This window comes from Phoenix dactylifera, chromosome 8 (assembly GCF_009389715.1).
Source record: "Phoenix dactylifera cultivar Barhee BC4 chromosome 8, palm_55x_up_171113_PBpolish2nd_filt_p, whole genome shotgun sequence".
Classification (NCBI taxonomy): domain Eukaryota; kingdom Viridiplantae; phylum Streptophyta; class Magnoliopsida; order Arecales; family Arecaceae; genus Phoenix; species Phoenix dactylifera.
This window is the reverse complement of record NC_052399.1, coordinates 9,738,862-9,758,222: the sequence shown is the minus strand read 5'-3', so window position 1 is coordinate 9,758,222 and position 19,361 is coordinate 9,738,862. Positions and strand designations below refer to the sequence as shown.

General features: G+C 45.3%; 1 protein-coding gene across 1 annotated transcript; it reads right to left on the bottom strand.

Moving 5' to 3' along the window:
- Positions 1-18,070: 18,070 nt before the first annotated feature.
- On the bottom strand, positions 18,071-19,003 carry LOC103711289. The gene has a single exon (XM_008797373.2). The coding sequence runs from the start codon at positions 19,001-19,003 to the stop codon at positions 18,071-18,073; it is 933 nt and encodes a 310-aa protein (XP_008795595.2).
- Positions 19,004-19,361: the final 358 nt, after the last annotated feature.

Sequence of the window (19,361 nt, the reverse complement as noted above, 5' to 3'; positions counted from 1 at the left end):
CCAGAAATTAGGAAGAATTTGGTTTCTGGTGGATTTTTGTCTAAGCATGGTTTCAAGCTAGTTTTTGAATCTAACAAGTTTATCTTGTCAAAGAGTAGAATATTTGTAGGCAAAGGTTATGCTGAAAATGGGATGTTCAAACTGAATTTTATGAAAGAAAGTGTTTATGTTTACATTGTTGATTCCTTTTCATTATGGCATGCCAGACTAGGACATGTTAATTATGCTTCTGTCCAAATAATGGTTAATTTAGGATTGCTTCCATCAAATTTAAAAGATGATAAAGATAAATATGAAACTTGTGTGAAAACAAAGTTAACAAGAAAGTCATTTTCTAATTCGAATAAATTTATTACTCAATTGTTGGAGTTAGTACATTCTGATATTTGTGATTTGAATAATAAATTGACAAGAGGAGGTAAAAGATTCTTTTTCACATTTATAGATGATTTATCAAGGTATTGTTATGTTTATATGCTTAAATACAAAGATGAGGCATTAGATAAATTTAAAGTGTATAAAGAAAATTAAAACTCTTAGAAATGATAGAGGTGGAGAATACTTTAGCAATAAGTTTCATATTTTCTGTGAAGAAAATGACATTATACATCAAAGAACAACACCTTATACACCACAGCAAAATGGTGAGGTTGAACGAAAGAATAGGACACTTATAGATATGGTTAATGCAATATTAGATTATTCTGGCTTGCCTCTTAATTTCTGGGGTGAAGAAAGATATTCTGCTACACATATATTAAATAGGGTTCCCTCGAAAAGGAACCAAATATCACCTTATGAATTATGGTTTAAATGAAAACCTAATCTAAATTATTTTAAATTGTGGGGGTGTGTAGCATATGTTAGACTACCTGAAATTAAAAGGTCTAAATTAGGATCTAGAACTACTAAATGTGTGTTCGTAGGATATGCAATTAATAGTAAAGCATATCAGTTTCTAGACTTAGAGTCTAATACTATTATTGAATCAAGGGATGCCGAATTTTTTGAAAATGTCTCTTTTAAGGATTCTAAGATTTCTAAATCTAATCCTTCTAAACAACAAGTTGCTGTAGAAGAAGAAAGTCCTGCTAGAGAGGAGAATATAGAGGTTCGAAGGTCAAAAAGAATTAGAAAAGAGAATACTTTTGGTCCTAATTTTATAACGTATTTTGTAGAAGGTAGTACTAAACATATTTTGTATGAGTTTGGACTTTGTTGCAATATGAAAGATTAGCCTTCCCCATTGGAAGAAGTTATGAAATCAAGAGATGCCACATTTTAGAACGAAGCAATTGATGATGAAATGTCATCAATAATGTCAAATAATATGTGGGTTTAGTTGATTTACCGCATAGTTATAAACCGATTGGATGTAAATGGATCTTTAAGAGAAAAATGAAACATGATGGATCCATTGACAAATATAATGCTAGATAAGTAGCCAAAAGGTTTAGACAATCCAAAGAAATTGATTATTTTGATACTTATACACTACTGGCAAGGATTTCATCTATTAAGTTCTTGATATCCTTAGCTCCCATATATAACCTAAAGATTTATCAAATGGATATGAAAACAGCATTCTTGAATGGATTTTTAGATGAAGAGGTATATATGGAACAACGAGAAGGTTTCATAGTACCTAGACATAAAAATAAAGTTTGCAAATTAATTAGGTCATTGTATGGTTTGAAACAAGCACCTAAATAATGGCATGAAAGATTTGATAATGTAGTTCTTTCTAATGGTTTTAAATTAAATAAAGCCGATGAATGTATTTACTCGAAAGTTGTTGGTGATGAATTGATCATTATTCGCTTGTATGTTGATGATATGCTTACTTTTAGCAATAGTGATTCATCATTAATTCTACTAAGGATTTTCTATCATCAAATTTTGATATGAAGAACATGGGTGTTGCCAACACCATACTTCGAATCAAAATATATAAAGATGACAATGGATATGCTATATCTCAAAGTCACTATATTGATAAGATTTTGAGCAAATATAGTCATATGTTTGATAAAGTTTCAAAAGTTCCATATAATCCTAGTTTGAAACTGGGAGTAAATGATGGTCAACGTGTATCTCAACTTGAGTACTCACAAGTCATTGGAAGTCTGATGTATATAATACATTGCATGCGTCCAAACATAGCATTTGCTATGGGCAAATTGAGTAGATACAGGAGCTATCTACAATCTCCAAACATAGATCATAGCATTTGCTATGATCTGAGCTGTCCAAGTTCAGATCATTAGAAAGCAATCTCCAATGTGTTGGATTATCTAAAAGGAACTAAATCCTATGCTCTACACTATGGAGGAAGTCCATTTGTAGTGGAAGGGTATAGTGATGCAAACTAAAATTGTGTGGATGATGGTTCAAAATCTATAAGTGGATGGGTTTTCACCCTAGGTGGCGCTGCCATATGTTAGGCATCAAAGAAAATGATTTGCGTAACTCACTCAATAATGGAGTCTGAGTTAGTAGCCTTTGGAGCTGCTGGAAAAAAGGTTGAATGGTTGGGAAATCTTTTGATAGTCCTGCATTTGTGGCAAAGTTCATTGCCTCCAATTTTCATACATTGTGATAGTCAAGCCACATTGTCAAGAGTGTATAGAAAGTCATACAATGAAAAGTTAAGACACATAAGCCTTAGACATAATACTGTAAGACGTGTTGGAAGAAGACATAATCACAGTTGATTATGTAAAGTTGTGCACGAACTTGGCGAATCCTTTAACAAAAGGCCTAAATAAGGATCTGATTCATGAAACTTCGGTTGAGATGGGTTTAAGACCAATTGAATAAGTCACTCAAAGATGACAACCCTACCTATACTTATTCCACAAATTCATAGGTTCATAGGAGAAAATAAGTCTTGAAGGTGATTGTTATAGCACTAAACTAAGTCCATCAAACCATATAGTGTTAGTGCTAGTCCTATAATGATAATGGGAAGGTCGAGTATAACTTTTAATGAGTTCGCATAAAAAGTGTATGAATCAACATGAGCATCTAAAAGAACTCTGCCTATATGAGTGTAAAGTGAGGCCGCTTTTGTTGGGGCTTGATAAGCCCCCTAAAGCACTCATGAAATTAGGATAACATGTAAGCCCTTAAATGTGCAGCTGGTATAGAACAAAGAATCACATATGTTGATATGTGAACATTATCCAGTTTTATCATAAAGTTCGATAGTTCAAGAACATCAAGTCTACTATCCAACTGATAAATCTTTAATAAATGTTTCACTACGCGAAAGTTTAAACCCAAAAGGTACTTTCTCTTAAGTATTAACATATATACTAAGGTAACCGCAAAATTATTTGAAATAGTGGGGGATTGTTGGAATATTTTAAATATTTTTACGCATCATCGCAAAGAGCCAAGGAGCATTAATTTTTGCTTCTATACGGTTGTGTCTTTACATTTTGAATTAAACAAGTGGTGGTTAATTAACTATCTTGTTAAATTCGAATATGTAACTACCAAAACTGTACTGGTTTGTTAACTGAATTTGAATAGTTATAACTGCTCATTTTTTGAATAGTCACAACCATTGGATTATAACCATTCATTGGTTATTAATTTGCGCTGAGACATAGAAAAAAGGGTGTGGTTACAAAAACCTTTGTTCATAAATACATTCAGTCTTGCAATCTATATGTATTAAACCTAGATAGTGTTGTATCCCTATAACGAAATTGCCAAGTATTTTTTTTTAATTGCAAACTAGTTGGAGCCAATATTCATTTGGGAGATAGATTCACAATCCCCTCACTCTTTTATAACCAGCAGATTTTCACCTTCTTTTCTAATAATTTCAAGTTAGAAAATCTTCTCTCGAGAGACGTTAGCTAAGCTCGCACAACCAAGTGTGGTAGACTTTGTCATCCTGACTAACTACTATTTGGCAAAATCATAAGCCAAACAATCACAATGGAGGCTCCATTCATCAACCGTTCTCGCAATGAAATGGTTGTTTGAAGGTTCCACAATGCTTAGTGATGCTGATTTGTCCACTTTTCAAACACGTACAGAGTATGGATTGTGAAATCTGCACAAGCTTCGTCCAACCTTTTAATGGCATCACGGCCTTTCTTTGTCTGACAGCAGGCCCATATAGATGATGCTGCAAGAATAGCCCATGGAGATGAAAGCCTATCACCAAATAGATGATGCTAAGGCCCATATACTCAGCTTTGATCCAACAGGCTTTACACCAATGTAACAAGCCATCACCAAATAAATCGTCATCTTGCAGGAAGACAAATGTCTACTCTAAGTCATGATTTTGAGATAATTGGGTCAGTAAAGACTTAATGAGTATGCCTACATAAAAATTTGATTATTATTTTTCTTAGAAGGAAAATTATCTAGCTCCTTATCATCCGAGATGACTCTTTGTGTAGATTTTGATGGCTCACCGAGCTATCTGTCCCTTCCCTTTTTTGTTTTCTATTTGCGACAAACAAAGCACTTTTACGTATAGATGCTTGCGAAATACCTACTTATATCATGGAAAAAAATACGGCGCTGCTTAGTTTCTCCAAGTCTTGTTGTATTTACTTCTGCATGGCGTACGACTCAATGATCATCAAATACAGAATGAAAAATTGAAGTAATAACTTAGGTTATATTTTTATTATGAAAACTTAATTTGAGACCAATTGCTGTTACACCTCCTTGATCTATAGATAAAGAGTAAAGAACACTGGTAGAATTAAATATTTCTATAATTACCACAATAAAGCCATCAAGCCACTATAATTTCTTGATGACACTGGACTTGTTCCCATTCCCTGGCCATGCAAGCACCCGACTCGATCAGAAGATTATTACTTTATCCTTTCATAATATAATTACAGCACTAGAAATATTTAATGTTTGAACCTTGAGATAGGAAATTTAACATTTTGTTTCACTCTAGGAAGCTCTTTTGTTGGTATGCTACATGACAAGCACCCTACATTACTGGGCAAGCTCAATACCATAAAGTTCTTGTTGCTTTTGTTTTGAGGAATAATCTTTGTATGTACATTACCCATTATAGAAACAAGATTTCTTAGCATACAAATATTACTGGTGAAAAATCAATACAATTTTTGAGTTCTGATTTCAAGCAAAATCTTTATAAAACAATGCGTAACCTTTCAAATTCTTGTACACAGTTCTATAATTTAAGCACCTCCATGAAAAGAGTTTGTTACGTGCAGAATTCAACTTACAATCCCATGCTTTTATTTTTGACAAGTAAATGGTCACTGTCCATTAGCCTGAGAAAAGTCAAAAAATTGAGACAACTATTATTCGCTAATGTTATATAAACTTCTGTCCAAAAAGTAAATACCATGGCCACTAAAGGGAGAGCATAGAAGGAAAGTCGAGATTTATCATAGAATGGACAATTTGATATTTTTTTTTCTGTTAGAAGGTATTCTGTCTCAACTCTGCAGTTTCTTTCCCTTGAAACTGAATAAATCAAATTTTCGCTAAAAATCAAATTAATTATTTATATTTTGTATTCTTTTTTCTTTGAGAAGAAAGATAGGCAAATCCCGCATTATTTCATTGAGATTATGGCATGCAGTGAAGGTGAGTTTTGAATCCATGTCCTTTATCTTTATTTACATGATATATTTTGGCTTACAACCAGAAGATTTTACTAGCTTGGTAAATTGGCACCCACTATATTTTGCAAATTTTACATAATATATCATAAATAAAGCAGTATAGGGTTAGATAATAGTAAATGACTTGAAACTAAATCTATATGGAGTGATGGATTGACATTGGAGCTTTATATAGCTAGTTAACTCTACTTGCTAGCTAATTTAAAATACGCGTGTTTTATATAAAATATGTTTTGTTTGCAGTGATTAAAATACATGATAGCAAACTCCATAATGAATTCTGGTGATGACTATGAAAAATTGTAAGCATCTTGGATAGTTTTTCGTTTATTACATGACGATGGCTGGCATTTATATCAGGCTTTAATTCACCTACAATGGATTTTTATCAATAACTTTGCTTTCTCCAAAAAAAAATCCCCTTTTGTCTTAGAAAAATTTGTTTACATAAGATTGATTGAATGCGATATTACTCTACCATCCAAGGCAGCCGACAGCTTTTGATGATAGTACATACTAAACTCAGAACTTGAAATAGAGCTGCCTTGATCATGCTTTACAGCCTTTAGTTATGTTGCAAGCTCGTCGTATTAGTTGATGTGTTAATAGCCACCAACCACTAGTTAAAACTGGACATTGTTTCTGAGTCCAAATAGCTACTCCTTAATGAAGTTTTTGGACTGTACAAACTAAACAATGATTGCTCGCTGGAATAGCAAATCTTCTACTCAAAGCGATACCATCATTGATCTAGTCTTGAAAACCCTCCATGGTAATACTGAAAACTGGATTTACTTTTAGGCGCATTACATGACAAAAGAGTACAGAAGCAGTACTCTTTCTTCTTTCCACGTCTGCTATGAAGTGAGAAAGCTGATGCCAAGATTTAAACTCACCGGAATGTTTTCTCAGAAAAGCTGATGCCTCATTTACCAAACTAATGCAAGTGCTCAACTCAATGCTTCCTCCACTTTCCAAACTGATCATCCTTTTAAGCAATCACTTTCGGCTTTGTGGCAGCTCATATAACCATGCAACCCAGGCAGCCTGGGGCCACTCCGTGGGCAGGTGCTCCTACATGGCGAACCCTCGCTTAGTCCTTCAATCGTGTGCTTTGTCATTGTGGGTCAACAGACTTCTCTTCTTTTGGATTTGTTTTGAACTTGCATGCATGCGAACTGGTGTACGTACGTAAGCTTCATGGGTGGCATGTTTCAATCCTAAGGACGAGCGTGTTTTATGTTTCAAGATTCATCTAAACGAAATCTAAACCGCATCCATCATTATCTATAATCTAATGTTTCTTTTCGTCGAACAAATCATCATATATATAATCTAATGTTTCTTTTCTTCAAGCAATGTGTTTGTCTGAAAGATTCATGATTTGTGGGTCATTGAAGGGCGCCTCTGACACCAATAATGAGCTCCGATCACTTTAGTTTGTTTCAGTTTATAGGGTAGCTCCGATGATGGCCTAAGTGCAGTGGACATCATCTTTCCACGCATGAAGAGGCTGGAAAAGAGGCTTGGGGGCATGGCAGTGTCCCCACTCACGGTCAAGGTGTTGCCCAAGAAAAAAAAATTCTAAGTGGAATCCAACGCCTCCCTCAACCATGGGCTCCTTTACACGTCGTGATTGTGGTGTGTGCTTCCCTTTCATGGCCTAACTAGCTGAAAGGATCTCCCGAGTCCCTTATATATTAAAGAAGCTTCTAAACAATAGTGGAACTCCACTTCTTCCCGTGTGGGGCTGTTTGAGATCAAAGGTTGCCAAATGGTGCGGTTTTGGAGCAATGGTGGGTGCTCAGTTTTCTCAAGAGAATAACTGTGAGGATCTGTGCAGGCGTATGTTTAGTCCGACATTGATTATTCGCTGGATCAATCTTGGGTACTTATACAGAATTAAGAAACTCAAATAATACCTTTTAGATAGCTTTTTTTAGGTGAAATTCTGGGTTGTTACAAATGGTATCAGAGTGGAACTGGCTTATAACCTATGTGGACTAGGGACATTGCAGCACGGATCCATTAGAGCTGACCACGGGCCGATCGTGATACTTGTGATTAGATTTGAACTCTTAGCCGGACGAGGATGTCAGAGTTTAAATGGGAGGAGTATGCAAAGACCCGTGCGGGCGTGTGTTTAGTCCTAGATTGGTTATTCGCAGGATAGATCTTGGGTACTTATACAGGATCAAAGAATTCAAATAATACTTTCTGGTTAGTTTTTTATTGAATGACGTAATCAAGCCAAAATATCAACAACAAATGCACATGCCTTGAACCCACCACCCAACTCCAGCCATATGACATGGCTGCGTATCCCTTAGGGCAGAGCCATAGAGAATATACAAGGCTTGAAAAACTTATTACAACCTCAACCATAGCCAAGTACTATGCAACCTGCAACTCTAAAAAAAAAAACAAGAAAGGATATAAACTTTTCCAGCCTAGTAAGAATTCAGAACTGCTACACCATAAGTAATAGAAAAATAATCAAATGAACAATACCAAGTAAAATGAATATCATATCAATACTCGAAAAGCTCATATAAATAACATGCACATAAGCACTCATCATTATCATCTAAAGAAGCACATATATATGCCTATATATATCTCAATTTAACCAATTGTTCAACAACAATATCTTGTGTCATATCATCTGTTTCTCATTCACTTGATTTCCAGGTTTCATAAAAATATTTTTTCGGTTTTGAACTAACCAAGATCATAACCTAGTCCAAGACTAACAAAATCCCACGGACACTATCCCATACATAAGCCCGTTGAATCTATCCTATGATTAGGTTAGTCCAAACCATATCTTATCCATCTGATTTATAAGTTACACTTGTTAAATCGATTTCTACTTACATAATGCATTTCTTTCAAATTCAAGGTAATATTGTTCAGATACTCATGTTGTCAATATTTGATATAGATACTATCATGCGAGTATATTCGTATTGGAAATCATATAAAACATATCATCACATGCCAAATCAAATCTATCAATATAAATCACGATGCAAATCTAGTAGTGCAAATCAATAACATGTGTGTATATATATATATATATATATAATGGTAACTAAGTGCAGAGATTCTTACCTCTATCGTAAACCAACAAGCTACAACGCTACCAATCCACAACTCGTTTAGATCTCGCAATGTCAAGAACCTTGCTCAGCCATTACCCTATCTTGTAAATCATTTTCCTATAGTACCAAATACATTACTAAAGCTAAAAAACATTAACTGATATTCAGCTACCAAATGTGGTAAAAGAACATATATATATATATATATATATATATATATATATATATATATATATATATATATATATATATATATATATATATATATGTCATTACCAATATTGCCACCACACTGCCGTATGTATGAATGTGCTGCCCGGCATGGCATGATGTTCGCCGCAAACTGCCACCCACACACCCATGCCACACAACCTGTTGCTGGAAATTGGACCCGGGTGCGGCCGTCGGCTGAGGAGGAGGAGCTCCAGTGCGAGAATGGCGGGTGGCGGTCCGTCGGCGGGCGGCGTCCTCCGGAAGACCTACAAAATGCCGGTGGTTGGGGTTTCCGGCGCCGGCCCTTTGATGCTTAAGTCAGAGGAAAAAAGATATATCGGAGAAAGATGCGTCCAGAGTTTTTTTTAGTGTCCAGCCCCCTTCAAGGTAGAGGAGTTCTCCTTTTATAGAGGGGCGCTGGGTTACCTGTGACGCGACGGGACCAGGTTGCCGTACAACTGAGCACGTCGCATGAATTAGTGCACGATCATGTGAATTAATATCTTGCCGTGGGGGATGAGGTAGGGATCAGGGAGTTGTCATGGCTGACTAGATGCAGCCGAGCTGGTTTGTCGTGGAGGACTGAGGATCCGTAGACAGTAGGAGCCACGCGCATTAACTATTGAGTAAGCTGGAGGTCTGCAGAGACCATGCGCATTAATTGTTGAGTGAGCTGGAGGTCTGCAGACTCCATGCGCATTAATTGTTGAGTAAGCCGAAGGTCTGCAGAGACCATGCACATTGATTGTTGAGTAAGCCGCTCAAGGCGTGGTCCCAAATCGGGTCGTAGGAGGATGTGACCGCAGCGGGTAGTCGGCGAGGTTCGACTTTCGGGATCGGATGCCTTCCGAGATCGAACGCTTTGAGGTCGGAAGCTCCTAGGTTGGACGTCAGGTCGGCCGTCCGAGATCGGGCGCCAGGCCGGTCGTTCGAGGTCGGATGCTTCCAGCCACGTGTTTTGGGGGGACTTGTATTTTCCTCAACACTACCCTCCGACTTTCGAGTCCAAGTTGTTCACGAGCTCGGACGTGGGAAGTAATTGCTTTTATTGTAGTAGTGGGGGCTAGGGAGACTTAAATTATGCCGGCGCTCCGCGCATTTCGGGGTACTCTTAATGAGGGGAGAGGGGACGACACCCTTTCGTCCTTCGAGGTCGCGTCGTGCAGTGGACTCATGATGGGGTTCCGAGATCCGATGGGACGACGCCTCGATTCCGTATTCGAGGCTTCCGTTCAGAATAAATGCGCCACTTCGGCTTTCGGGGCCGACACGTGGAGCCATTCGGACGGGAGGCGAGTTTTAGCCCTGCCGATATGGGCCGTCGAGTGGGTCTATATAAACCCCTCGACCTGGCCCTAAAAAAGGTCTCATTTGGCTGCTTTTCCTTTTCCGCCGCTCTTATTCTCTTATCTTTTTTCTCGGTCACAACAGAGCTTCTCCGGCAGCGTCCCGGAGCGATTTCCGGCGACCCCACTTGTAGGTTACCTCCCTGCGTTGGCTAGGGAGTTCTTTTTCTTCTTCCTTTTTGCTCTTCTTCGTCTTCTCCCTCTTTTGTTGTTTTTCTTTTTTCTAAAATGGGCTTTGGTCCGAATGAGGTCGGGTCCAGTCTGTCGGGGGAGGAGCTGGAATTGGTCCGCACCCAGTTCTTTTTTCGGCCTCGGTTTCATCTCGAAACTGCAGGGCCGGATGATAGGGTGACGCGACCGCCCCCAGGTCGGATCGGAGTGCATGTCGAGACGCTTTGGGCCGGCCTGCGGTTCCCTCTCATGAGTTCGTGAACAACTTGCTGGTGGAGTACCAACTCGTCCCAGCATAGCTTGCACCGAACTCGTGGAGGACCATTGTCGGATTTTCGTCCCTTTGCCTTGCGCACGGGATCCCGACTTCGGTGAGCGTCTTCCGCCAGTGTTTTTTATTAAAGACAAACTCGGTGGATGGAGAGTGGCTATACTTTGCCTTTCGGGGCGGTATGTCACTTTTTTGAGATGCCCCTTCCTCTATCCGTGAGTGGAAGAGGAAATTTTTCTTTCTTGCGTCCGAGGTGTCATGGGGATTCGACCCGAGGTGGGGACACCTCCGGCTGAAGGCCCTCAACAGGCTCTCCGAGCTCACGGCGAGCGAGCAGAGGGTTCTCAACGCTCTGCAAGGTCTCGAAAAGGATATCAGCCTGACCGACCTCCTAAGAGAGGAGGCCTTGGTGAACGTCGGCCTGAGTTTGACGCATCCCGAGGGTAAGAGCGGTCGCATTGTTCTGTCTTTACCTGTTTCTTTTCTTTTTCTCTTACTTAGAATTTTTTCTTTGTTTCAGACATTTCCCGCATGCCGACCAGTAACGCATCTCTCTTCTCTCGGCTAAAAAGAAGGGTGGCCGAGGCTGGCGGGGCTGTTCCCAAGCCCAGGAAGAAGGCCAGGCCGGCCGCTATTTCCGCCCTTGCCGAGGTGAGGGGCTCTGGGGCCGGAGTATCGGGGTCTGCCCGGGACGGGGCTTCAGCTACCGAGCATACGAGCGCGGGTTCTGAGGGGGCGTCGGATTCGGCGCCTTTAACACATCCCGCCCCTGTCTCCCAACGAGCAGGTCGGTCGGTTCTGCGTCTACGGCGCTCGGGGCCCGAGCCGAGCAGGGGCCCCGGGGTTCCGAGCGCATCCCGTCCCGTTACCATGAGCTTGGGCGGGCCGAGTTCTTCAGGAGCCAGAGGACGCTTTGAAAGGGGATCGGCCGACCCGGAGTCCCCGATCCCGGAGGGTAGCTCGGCCTTCCGGGACGGTGATGTTGCGCGCGCTGTGTTTCGCCGCGCGATGCTCCCTGCTGATCGGGCCGAGTTCGGAGCCCTCGGCCTCGAAGAAATTGTCGACCAGACGTACTGCAACACTGCTTGGGTAAGCTGCCTTCTTATTTTGTCTTTAGTCATCGACATTTTCTTCATTCCTACTTATTGTCATTTTTCCTGCAGCATATTCATGAAGTGGACACTCTGGTATTCATTGCCTCGGAATGCTAGAACGAGTCTCGGTGATTCCAAAAACAACTGGAATCGACCGAGAAGAGGCTTGCGGAGTCGGAGGCCGCGCTGGCGGAAGCCATTGCGTAGAGGGAGGCCACCGAGGCCGGGCGGCGAGCGATCGTCGACGAGCTCGAGGAGGAAAGGGCCGTGCATACTCTGGCAAGATCGGAGTTGCGCGCCTCTGAGGCGCGTCTTGCGGAGGCGCGCTCTGAAGCTGCCGGCCATAAATATGAGGGCGGAGTTCTCCGCCTGAAGATTGAGCAGCTTGAGGCCCGGGAGAAGAGGGCCCTCGAATGAGCTACGAGCGCCGTGGAGCTCTTCAAGGAATCGGAAGAGTTCCACGACATGCTCGAGGAGGAGACCGTGGACGGGTTCCTCCGGAGCTTCGAAAATTTTCGAAGGCAAATGGCGCGATACTGCCCCCAGCTCGACCTTTCAGGGATTTGTCCAAGGATGGGGATAGGTGATGAGAGCGAGGACGACATCCCTGCAATCCTTGCGGTCGAGAAGGAGCTCGCCGAGGCCGAAGCTGGTATGTCCGATCGGGCGACGTCGGAGGCTCCTCCCGGGGAGATTGCCGAGGGCGCTTCCGAGGCCACTGGCGAGGCCTCGGCGGAGGCCACCGCGGAGGGTTCCGAGCCAGTGCCCGCCGAAGACCCTCGGGTTATTACTATAGATGATTCGAAGGGCGACGCTGGTGCAGCCCCCCCCTAGGACTTAGCTTTTCCTCTTTGTTTTTCCTTTTGTAAGTGAGGTCGGCCTTCAAACTTGTTGTATGGCTGATCCTTGATTTTGTACTTTAGCCTCCGGGCTTTTATTAATGAAAAAACTTTTCTTTTTATAAATTCATGTCTACTTTTCTCTTCTTTGCTTTAATCGTTCGAGTTGAATCTCTCCCGACGAATTCCTCTAAATGTTCGAGCTCAGCTAAGCTCATGGACTTAGGTTCGGATTATGTTCGCTAGGGAAGGCTCCGAGCTCAGACTCTAGGAAAGTTCACCAAGTCTTCGAGCTCGGATTCGAAGTTTGCGAGGACCTTGAGCCTGGCTCCCGAATTTCTAAGACACCGAGTTCGGGCTTCGGATCCCAAAGGGGTCTTGTTAGGTCTTCAGACTCATCTTCTGAAATATTCGGCCAAGTTTTTGAGCTCGGCTTATTCGGGCGTAGGTTCAGAAAAAGTTCTGGGGTCGGTCTTCGAGGAGACCGTGAACCAAGGTTAAGTTGCCGTTGGGGCCTTTGCGGCTGTCGGCTTCAGGCTTGGTCGAGGTTCCGATGAACAGAATCGGATCCTACGGTGAGTGCCTTGGCCTTTTCGAGCCCGATCGGAGTACCAATGGTCAAGGTCGTCACTGCGGACGGACGTCGAATTTTCGACGTTTGGGCTTGGCTGAGTCCTCATTCGGAGGGGTCTGCATAGGCTAAAATGGATATCATAAATGGGGAGAGCGTGCACGGGGTTGAGGAGACCTCGGCTCATGGTTGGCTCAGGAGGGCATCCCGACCTTGGTCGGGGAAGGTCCTGATCTCGATCGAGATTTTGTAAGCCGTTATGGTATGTAACGAGTAGATGCAATAATACAGGTGCTAGGTAGAAAGTACCTTTCGCCCTGTTGGAGCCAAGCACCTTACGCCGAGGTAGGAAGTTCCGCTCTGCGGTCGGCTCTTCGAGGTGTTCTTTGGCTCGTGGTTCGCTTCCGTAGGCGATGCCATTTGTTGTGGAATAATATGGCACTTTGATCGGGGCCTCGCGCAATATAGTGGCTCTCACCGGCCGACCAGGGGAATGTCGTGCATCTGGCGCCCGCTTTAGGCGCGCCTGCATGCTGGGGGGTCCGCGTAGGGGCCACCCCGTCGTTGAAGGCCAAAGGGGGTCCACAAAGGTCCTACCCCGCTCTTGTCTTCCCATGGTTGAGAGAGTTTGGGACTCTACGGTCGGCACACGAGGCATCCCGACCTTGGTCGAGGTGTCGAGCACGAGATCGAGGGAGCTGGGGCTCGCTGTCGACTTGGTGATGCTTTCCGAGATCGAGGGAGTTTGGGACTCTACGGTCAACATACGGGGCATCCCGACTTTAGTTGAAGGATCGTGCGCAAGATCGAGGGGTCTGGAAACGCACTGTCGACCTGTGACGCTTTCCGAGGTCGAGGGAGTTTGGGACTCTACGGTCGACACACGGGGCATCCCGACTTTAGTCGAGGGATCGTGCACAAGGTCGAGGGGTCTGGGGATGCACTGTCGACCTGCGATGCTTCTCGAAGTCGAGGGAGTTTGGAACTTTACGGTCGACACACGGGGCATTCCGACCTTAGCCGAGGTATCGAGCATGAGGTTGAGGAAGCTGGAGCTCGCTATCGACCTGGTGACGCTTTTCGAGGTCGAGGGAGTTTGGAACTTTACAGTCGACACACGGGGCATCCCGACCTTAGCTGAGGTATCGAGCACGAGTTTGAGGGAGCTGGAGCTCGCTGTCGACCTGGTGACGCTTTCCGAGGTCGAGAAAATTTGGGACTCTACGGTCAACACACGGGGCATCCCAACCTTAGTCGATCGAGGGGTCTGAGAATGCACTGTCGACCTACGACGCTTTCCGAGGTCGAGAGAGTTTGGGACTCTACGGTCGACACACGGGGCATCCCGACTTTAGTCGAGATTTTTGAGGGAGATCAAGACTGAGCTCAATATCGACGCGGCGGGGCGTTCCAGGCTCTGCCGGGGCATTCAAGCTTGGTCGGACATCCGAACTTAGTCGGGCATCCGAGCTTGGTCAGGTTTCTTGAGATTCACAGACATCACGTTATCAGGAAGAGTATGAAATAGTTAGTGGAGAACCGTAAGCGAATTATCATAAGTGGAGGGTGAAAGTTGTATTCTCATTTGTTGACGACCCCAGAAGGGTCTATTGGTAGTACATCTGGAGGTTCTCGGAGTTCCAGCTTCGAGGGATAAAAGTTTTCTTAAGGGATTCCAATTTGTATGCTCCAAGTCGCTGGACTCGCGCGATCCGGTAAGGTCCTTCCTAGTTCGGGGCTAGCTTCCCTTGTTCAGTCGGCTGAGAGGCTTCAGCTCTTCTGAGGACGAGATCCCCCACTTTGAAATGCTTGAGCTTGACTTTGGAGTTGTAGTACTGGGCCGTTTTTTGCTGGTATCTCGCCATGCGGACTCGGGCAACTTCTCTTGTCTCTTCGACGAGGTCCAAGTTATTCCTGAGCCGAGAAGAGTTGGAGTCGGCGTCGTAATGCTCCACTCTCAGGGAGGAGAGACCGACTTCCAGAGGAATAACAGCTTCCGTCCCGTATGCCAGGTGGAAAGGGGTCTCGCCTGTAGGTAGTCAGAACATAGTCTGGTAGGCCCAGAGAATGTTGTACAAGTCCTCGACCCACTGTCCTTTGGACCGATCGAGCCTGGCCTTGAGCCCCTGCAAAATGGTGCGATTCGCTACCTCGGTTTCTCCATTCGTTTAGGGATGGGCGACCGAGATGAAGCGGTGGTCGATGCCGAGTTCGGAGTAGAATTTTCTAAAACAAATGTTGTCGAACTGGCGGCCGTTGTCGGATATGAGGATACGGGGGAGTCCAAATCTACAGATGATCGACTTCCACACAAAGTCTCGCATTTTCTGCTCGGTGATTCGGGCCATTGGTTCGGCTTCGACCTACTTGGTGAAGTAGTCGATGGAGACAACCAAAAATTTTTTCTGCCCGCTTGTCAGGAAAAATGGCCCTAGGATGTCGATTCTCCACTGGGCGAATGGCCAGGGGGCACCGATCGAGGTCAGCGGGGCTGAGGGTCGGCGCTAGATATTGGCGTTTCGCTGGCATCGGTCGCATTTTCGGACGAAGTCAGTTGTATCCTTTTGGAGTGTGGGCTAAAAGTATCCTTAGCGTAAAATTTTATGAGCCAGCGCTCGGCCTCCTAGATGGTTCCCACATATCCCTTCATGGACGTCTCACATAGCATAGTCCGCCTCTGACGGGCGGAGGCATCCGAGGAGAGGAGAGGTGAAGGATTTTCGGTAGAGCTTACCTTCATATAATATGAATCGGGAGGCTAGACGTCTGATTCGGCGAGCCTCGAGCTCATAATTAGGGAGGACTTCACTTTGTAGATAATTGACGAGCTCGTCCATCCAACTCGGCTTGGTCTCGATGCACATAGTAGGCTCAAGCTCTTCTATGCTGGGTGTTTGGAGATATTCAAGCGCTGTCGCCTTGGAGAGCTCGCTTATGCGGGAGGTCGCCAACTTCGACAGTTCGTCTGCTCTCATGTTCTCCATCCTGGAAATATGCTGGATGTTGAAGGAGCCTAGGGCGAATATGAGGTCTCGCACTTTTTGGAGATATTTCTGCATCGACGGCTCCTTTGCTTCAAAATCTTCCAGAACCTGGCTCACGACCAGTTGGAAATCACTGAAGACCTTCGGTCTTCTGCCTTCAGCTCCTCTGCCAACTTGAGCCCGGCGATGAGCGCCTCATACTCCGCCTCATTGTTCGAAGCCGGAAACTCAAGGCGTAGGGCCTGCTCTGCCACCACCCCATCTGGGCTCGTAAGGATAAGACCGGCTTCGCTACCCCCCGAGGTTGAGGAGCCGTCCACATATAGGATCCATGGTAGCCCTGGGGTCTCCTTTGTTGGCATGAGTGGGTGTTCGGGGTCGTCCGGCAGAGTGCACTCCACGATGAAATCGGCAAGCGCCTGGGCTTTAATCGTCGGCCTTGGACGGTATTCGAGGTCAAACTCCTCGAGCTCGACTGCCCATTTGGCGATCCTTCCGGTGCGGTCCGACCTCTGCAAGATCTGCTTCATGGGCTGGTCAGTCAGTACGGCCACAGTGTGGGCCTGAAAGTAGGGTCGGAGTCTCTAAGCTGAAGTGATCAGGGAGAAGATCGTTTTCTCCAATTTGGAATATCGGGTCTCAGGATCTCTGAGAACCCGGCTGGTATAGTAGACAGGCCTCTAGAGCTTGTCATCTTTCCGGACCAGGACTGAGCTTACTGCAACCGGGGAGACAGCTAAGTACAAATAAAGGACTTCGCCTTGCTGAGGCTTGGTGAGTAGCGGAGGGGAGGCAAGAAGGCACCTAAGCTCTTCAAAGGCTTGCTGGCACTCCTCTGACTATAGAAAGTTCTTTGGTCGTTTAAGGATCTTGAAGAATGGGAGGCAGCGCTTGGCCGACCTGGAGACAAACATCCCCAAAGCCACGACCCGCCCGGTGAGCCTCTGCACTTCCTTGACCGTCTTTGGAGGTAACATCTCTTGCAGCACTCGGATCTTCTCGAGATTAGCTTCGACTCCACGCTGGGTTACTACGAAGCCCAGGAATTTGCCCGAGGTGACTCCGAACGCGCACTTTGCAGGATTGAGCTTCATTTGGTACTTCCTGAGCTTGGAGAATGTTTCATTGAGGTCGGCCACATGGTGCTCTGCTGTTCGGCTTTTCACCAGCATGTCATCCACGTAGACCTCCATGTTTCGGCCTATTTGGTCTTTGAAGATCTGGTTGACCAGTCTTTGGTATGTAGCTCCTGCATTCTTCAATCCGAACGACATCACCTTGTAACAATAAGTGCCCTTGTTGGTGATGAAAGTCATCTTCTCCTCATCTTCAGGTGCCATTCGAATTTGATTGTATCCCAAAAAGGTGTCGATGAAGGTCAGCAGCTGATGTTCCGAGGTCGAGTCGACGAGCTGGTCGATGCTGGAAAAGAAAAAACTATCCTTCGGGCAGGCCTTGTTCAGGTCGGTGTAGTCCACGCATATACGCCATTTCTCATTGACTTTCTTCACGAGGACCACGTTGGCGAGCCAGTCCGGATAAGAGACCTCCCGGATGAAGCCGACCTCTAGGAGTCTATCTACTTCCTCGGCTGCCGCTCGCTGTCATTCCAGGGTGGAGCCCCACTTTTTTTGCCTCACGGGTCTACAGGTTGGTCTCACCTGGAGTCGGTGAACCATGACCTCGGGGTCGATTTCCGGCATATCGGCGGGCGACCAGGCGAAGACATCCATGTTGGCCTGGAGGAATTTGATCAGGCGCTCCCTTTTGTAGGAGCTCAAGCCGGAGCCGACCTGCACGGTTAGCTCGGGATAATTTTTCTGTAAAGGGATTCAGGTAAGAAGCTCACCGGGCTCTACCCGCTTCTTCCAGAGATCGTTCCGTACGTCTAAGGTTTCAATGGGCAACATGCGATCCATTGCTTGAGTTGGCACCTCGGTCGGTAGCTCCTGTTGGTTTGACGCTTCAGCCGGTGGTTTTGCTTTGTAGGTCGCCATGTAGCACCGCTTGGCCACCATCTGGTCGCCACGAGCTTCGCCTATCCCATAATTGGTGGAAAACCGCACAAGCAAGTGGTAAGTTGAGACCACAGCCCGGAGGGCATTCAGTCCCGGCCTTCCCAAAATGGCATTGTAGGCTGAAGGCAGGCGGACTACAAGAAAGTCCGTCCTCACGGTGCTTTCTCGAGGGGCGAGCCCAGCTGTGACAAGAAAACTGACCTCGCCTTCAACCGGGACTGAGTCTCCGGTAAATCCAACTAGTGGAGCGTTCATCCTCCGAAGCTGATTTTCTGTCAGTCCCATTTTTTGATAGACATGGTAGTACAAAATATTTGCCGAGCTCCCATTATCAACCAAGATGCGCTTTACATCGAATTTATTTACAATCACAGAGATGACCACAGCATCATCATGAGGGGTTTTAACCCCTTCCAAGTTCTCGTTCGAGAATGAGATGACTTCAGAAGTGTGCGGACGCTTCGAGGGAACTCCTTCTTCGGCTGGCTCTTCAGCCGAGGTTCCTCCTCCGATAATATTGATGGTGCTGGCGATGGGCCTGTTGTCATTTGGATTATCGGGCGGCACGGCGTTTTCCACTGGCCTCCTTTTCTCACGTCGGTTCTTCACAAACCGATTGAGCACCCCGCGGCGGATAAGCACCTCGATCTCATCTCGGAGCTGAAAACAATCCTCCGTATCGTGGTCGTGGTCCCGGTGGAAGCGGTAGTACTTTCTAGGGTTGCGCGGGATTCCTACATCGCGCATCGGAGGCGGGGGTCGGAAGAAGTCCCAACCCTCGATCTCCATTAGGATCTCGGCCCGGGGCGCGTTGATGGGAGTGTAATTCTCGTGCCTCCCCTGGTGCATTCGAGGCCGTAGCGGGGATCTTGGTCGAGGCGGGGACCTTGTCCCTGCTGCCGAGGCAGGCTCTTCAGCCGAGGCAGGTTCCTATCCCGGCAGGGAGAACGGCTTCTCAAGTGGCCGCGCTCCTTGCGACGCTTCCTTTGCTTCTTTGAGGCCGGCTCGGTCGCGCCCTGCCTAGAGGCAATAGCCTCCTCGGCCTTCGCATATTTCTGAGCTCGGGCCAGCATTTCGGTGAAATCGGCGGGGAAGCTCTTCTCAA

Coding starts and splice junctions, on each gene's coding strand:
- LOC103711289 (XM_008797373.2), bottom strand. CDS start 19,003: ATGCGCGATGTAGGAATCCCGCGCAACCCTAGAAAGTACTACCGCTTC.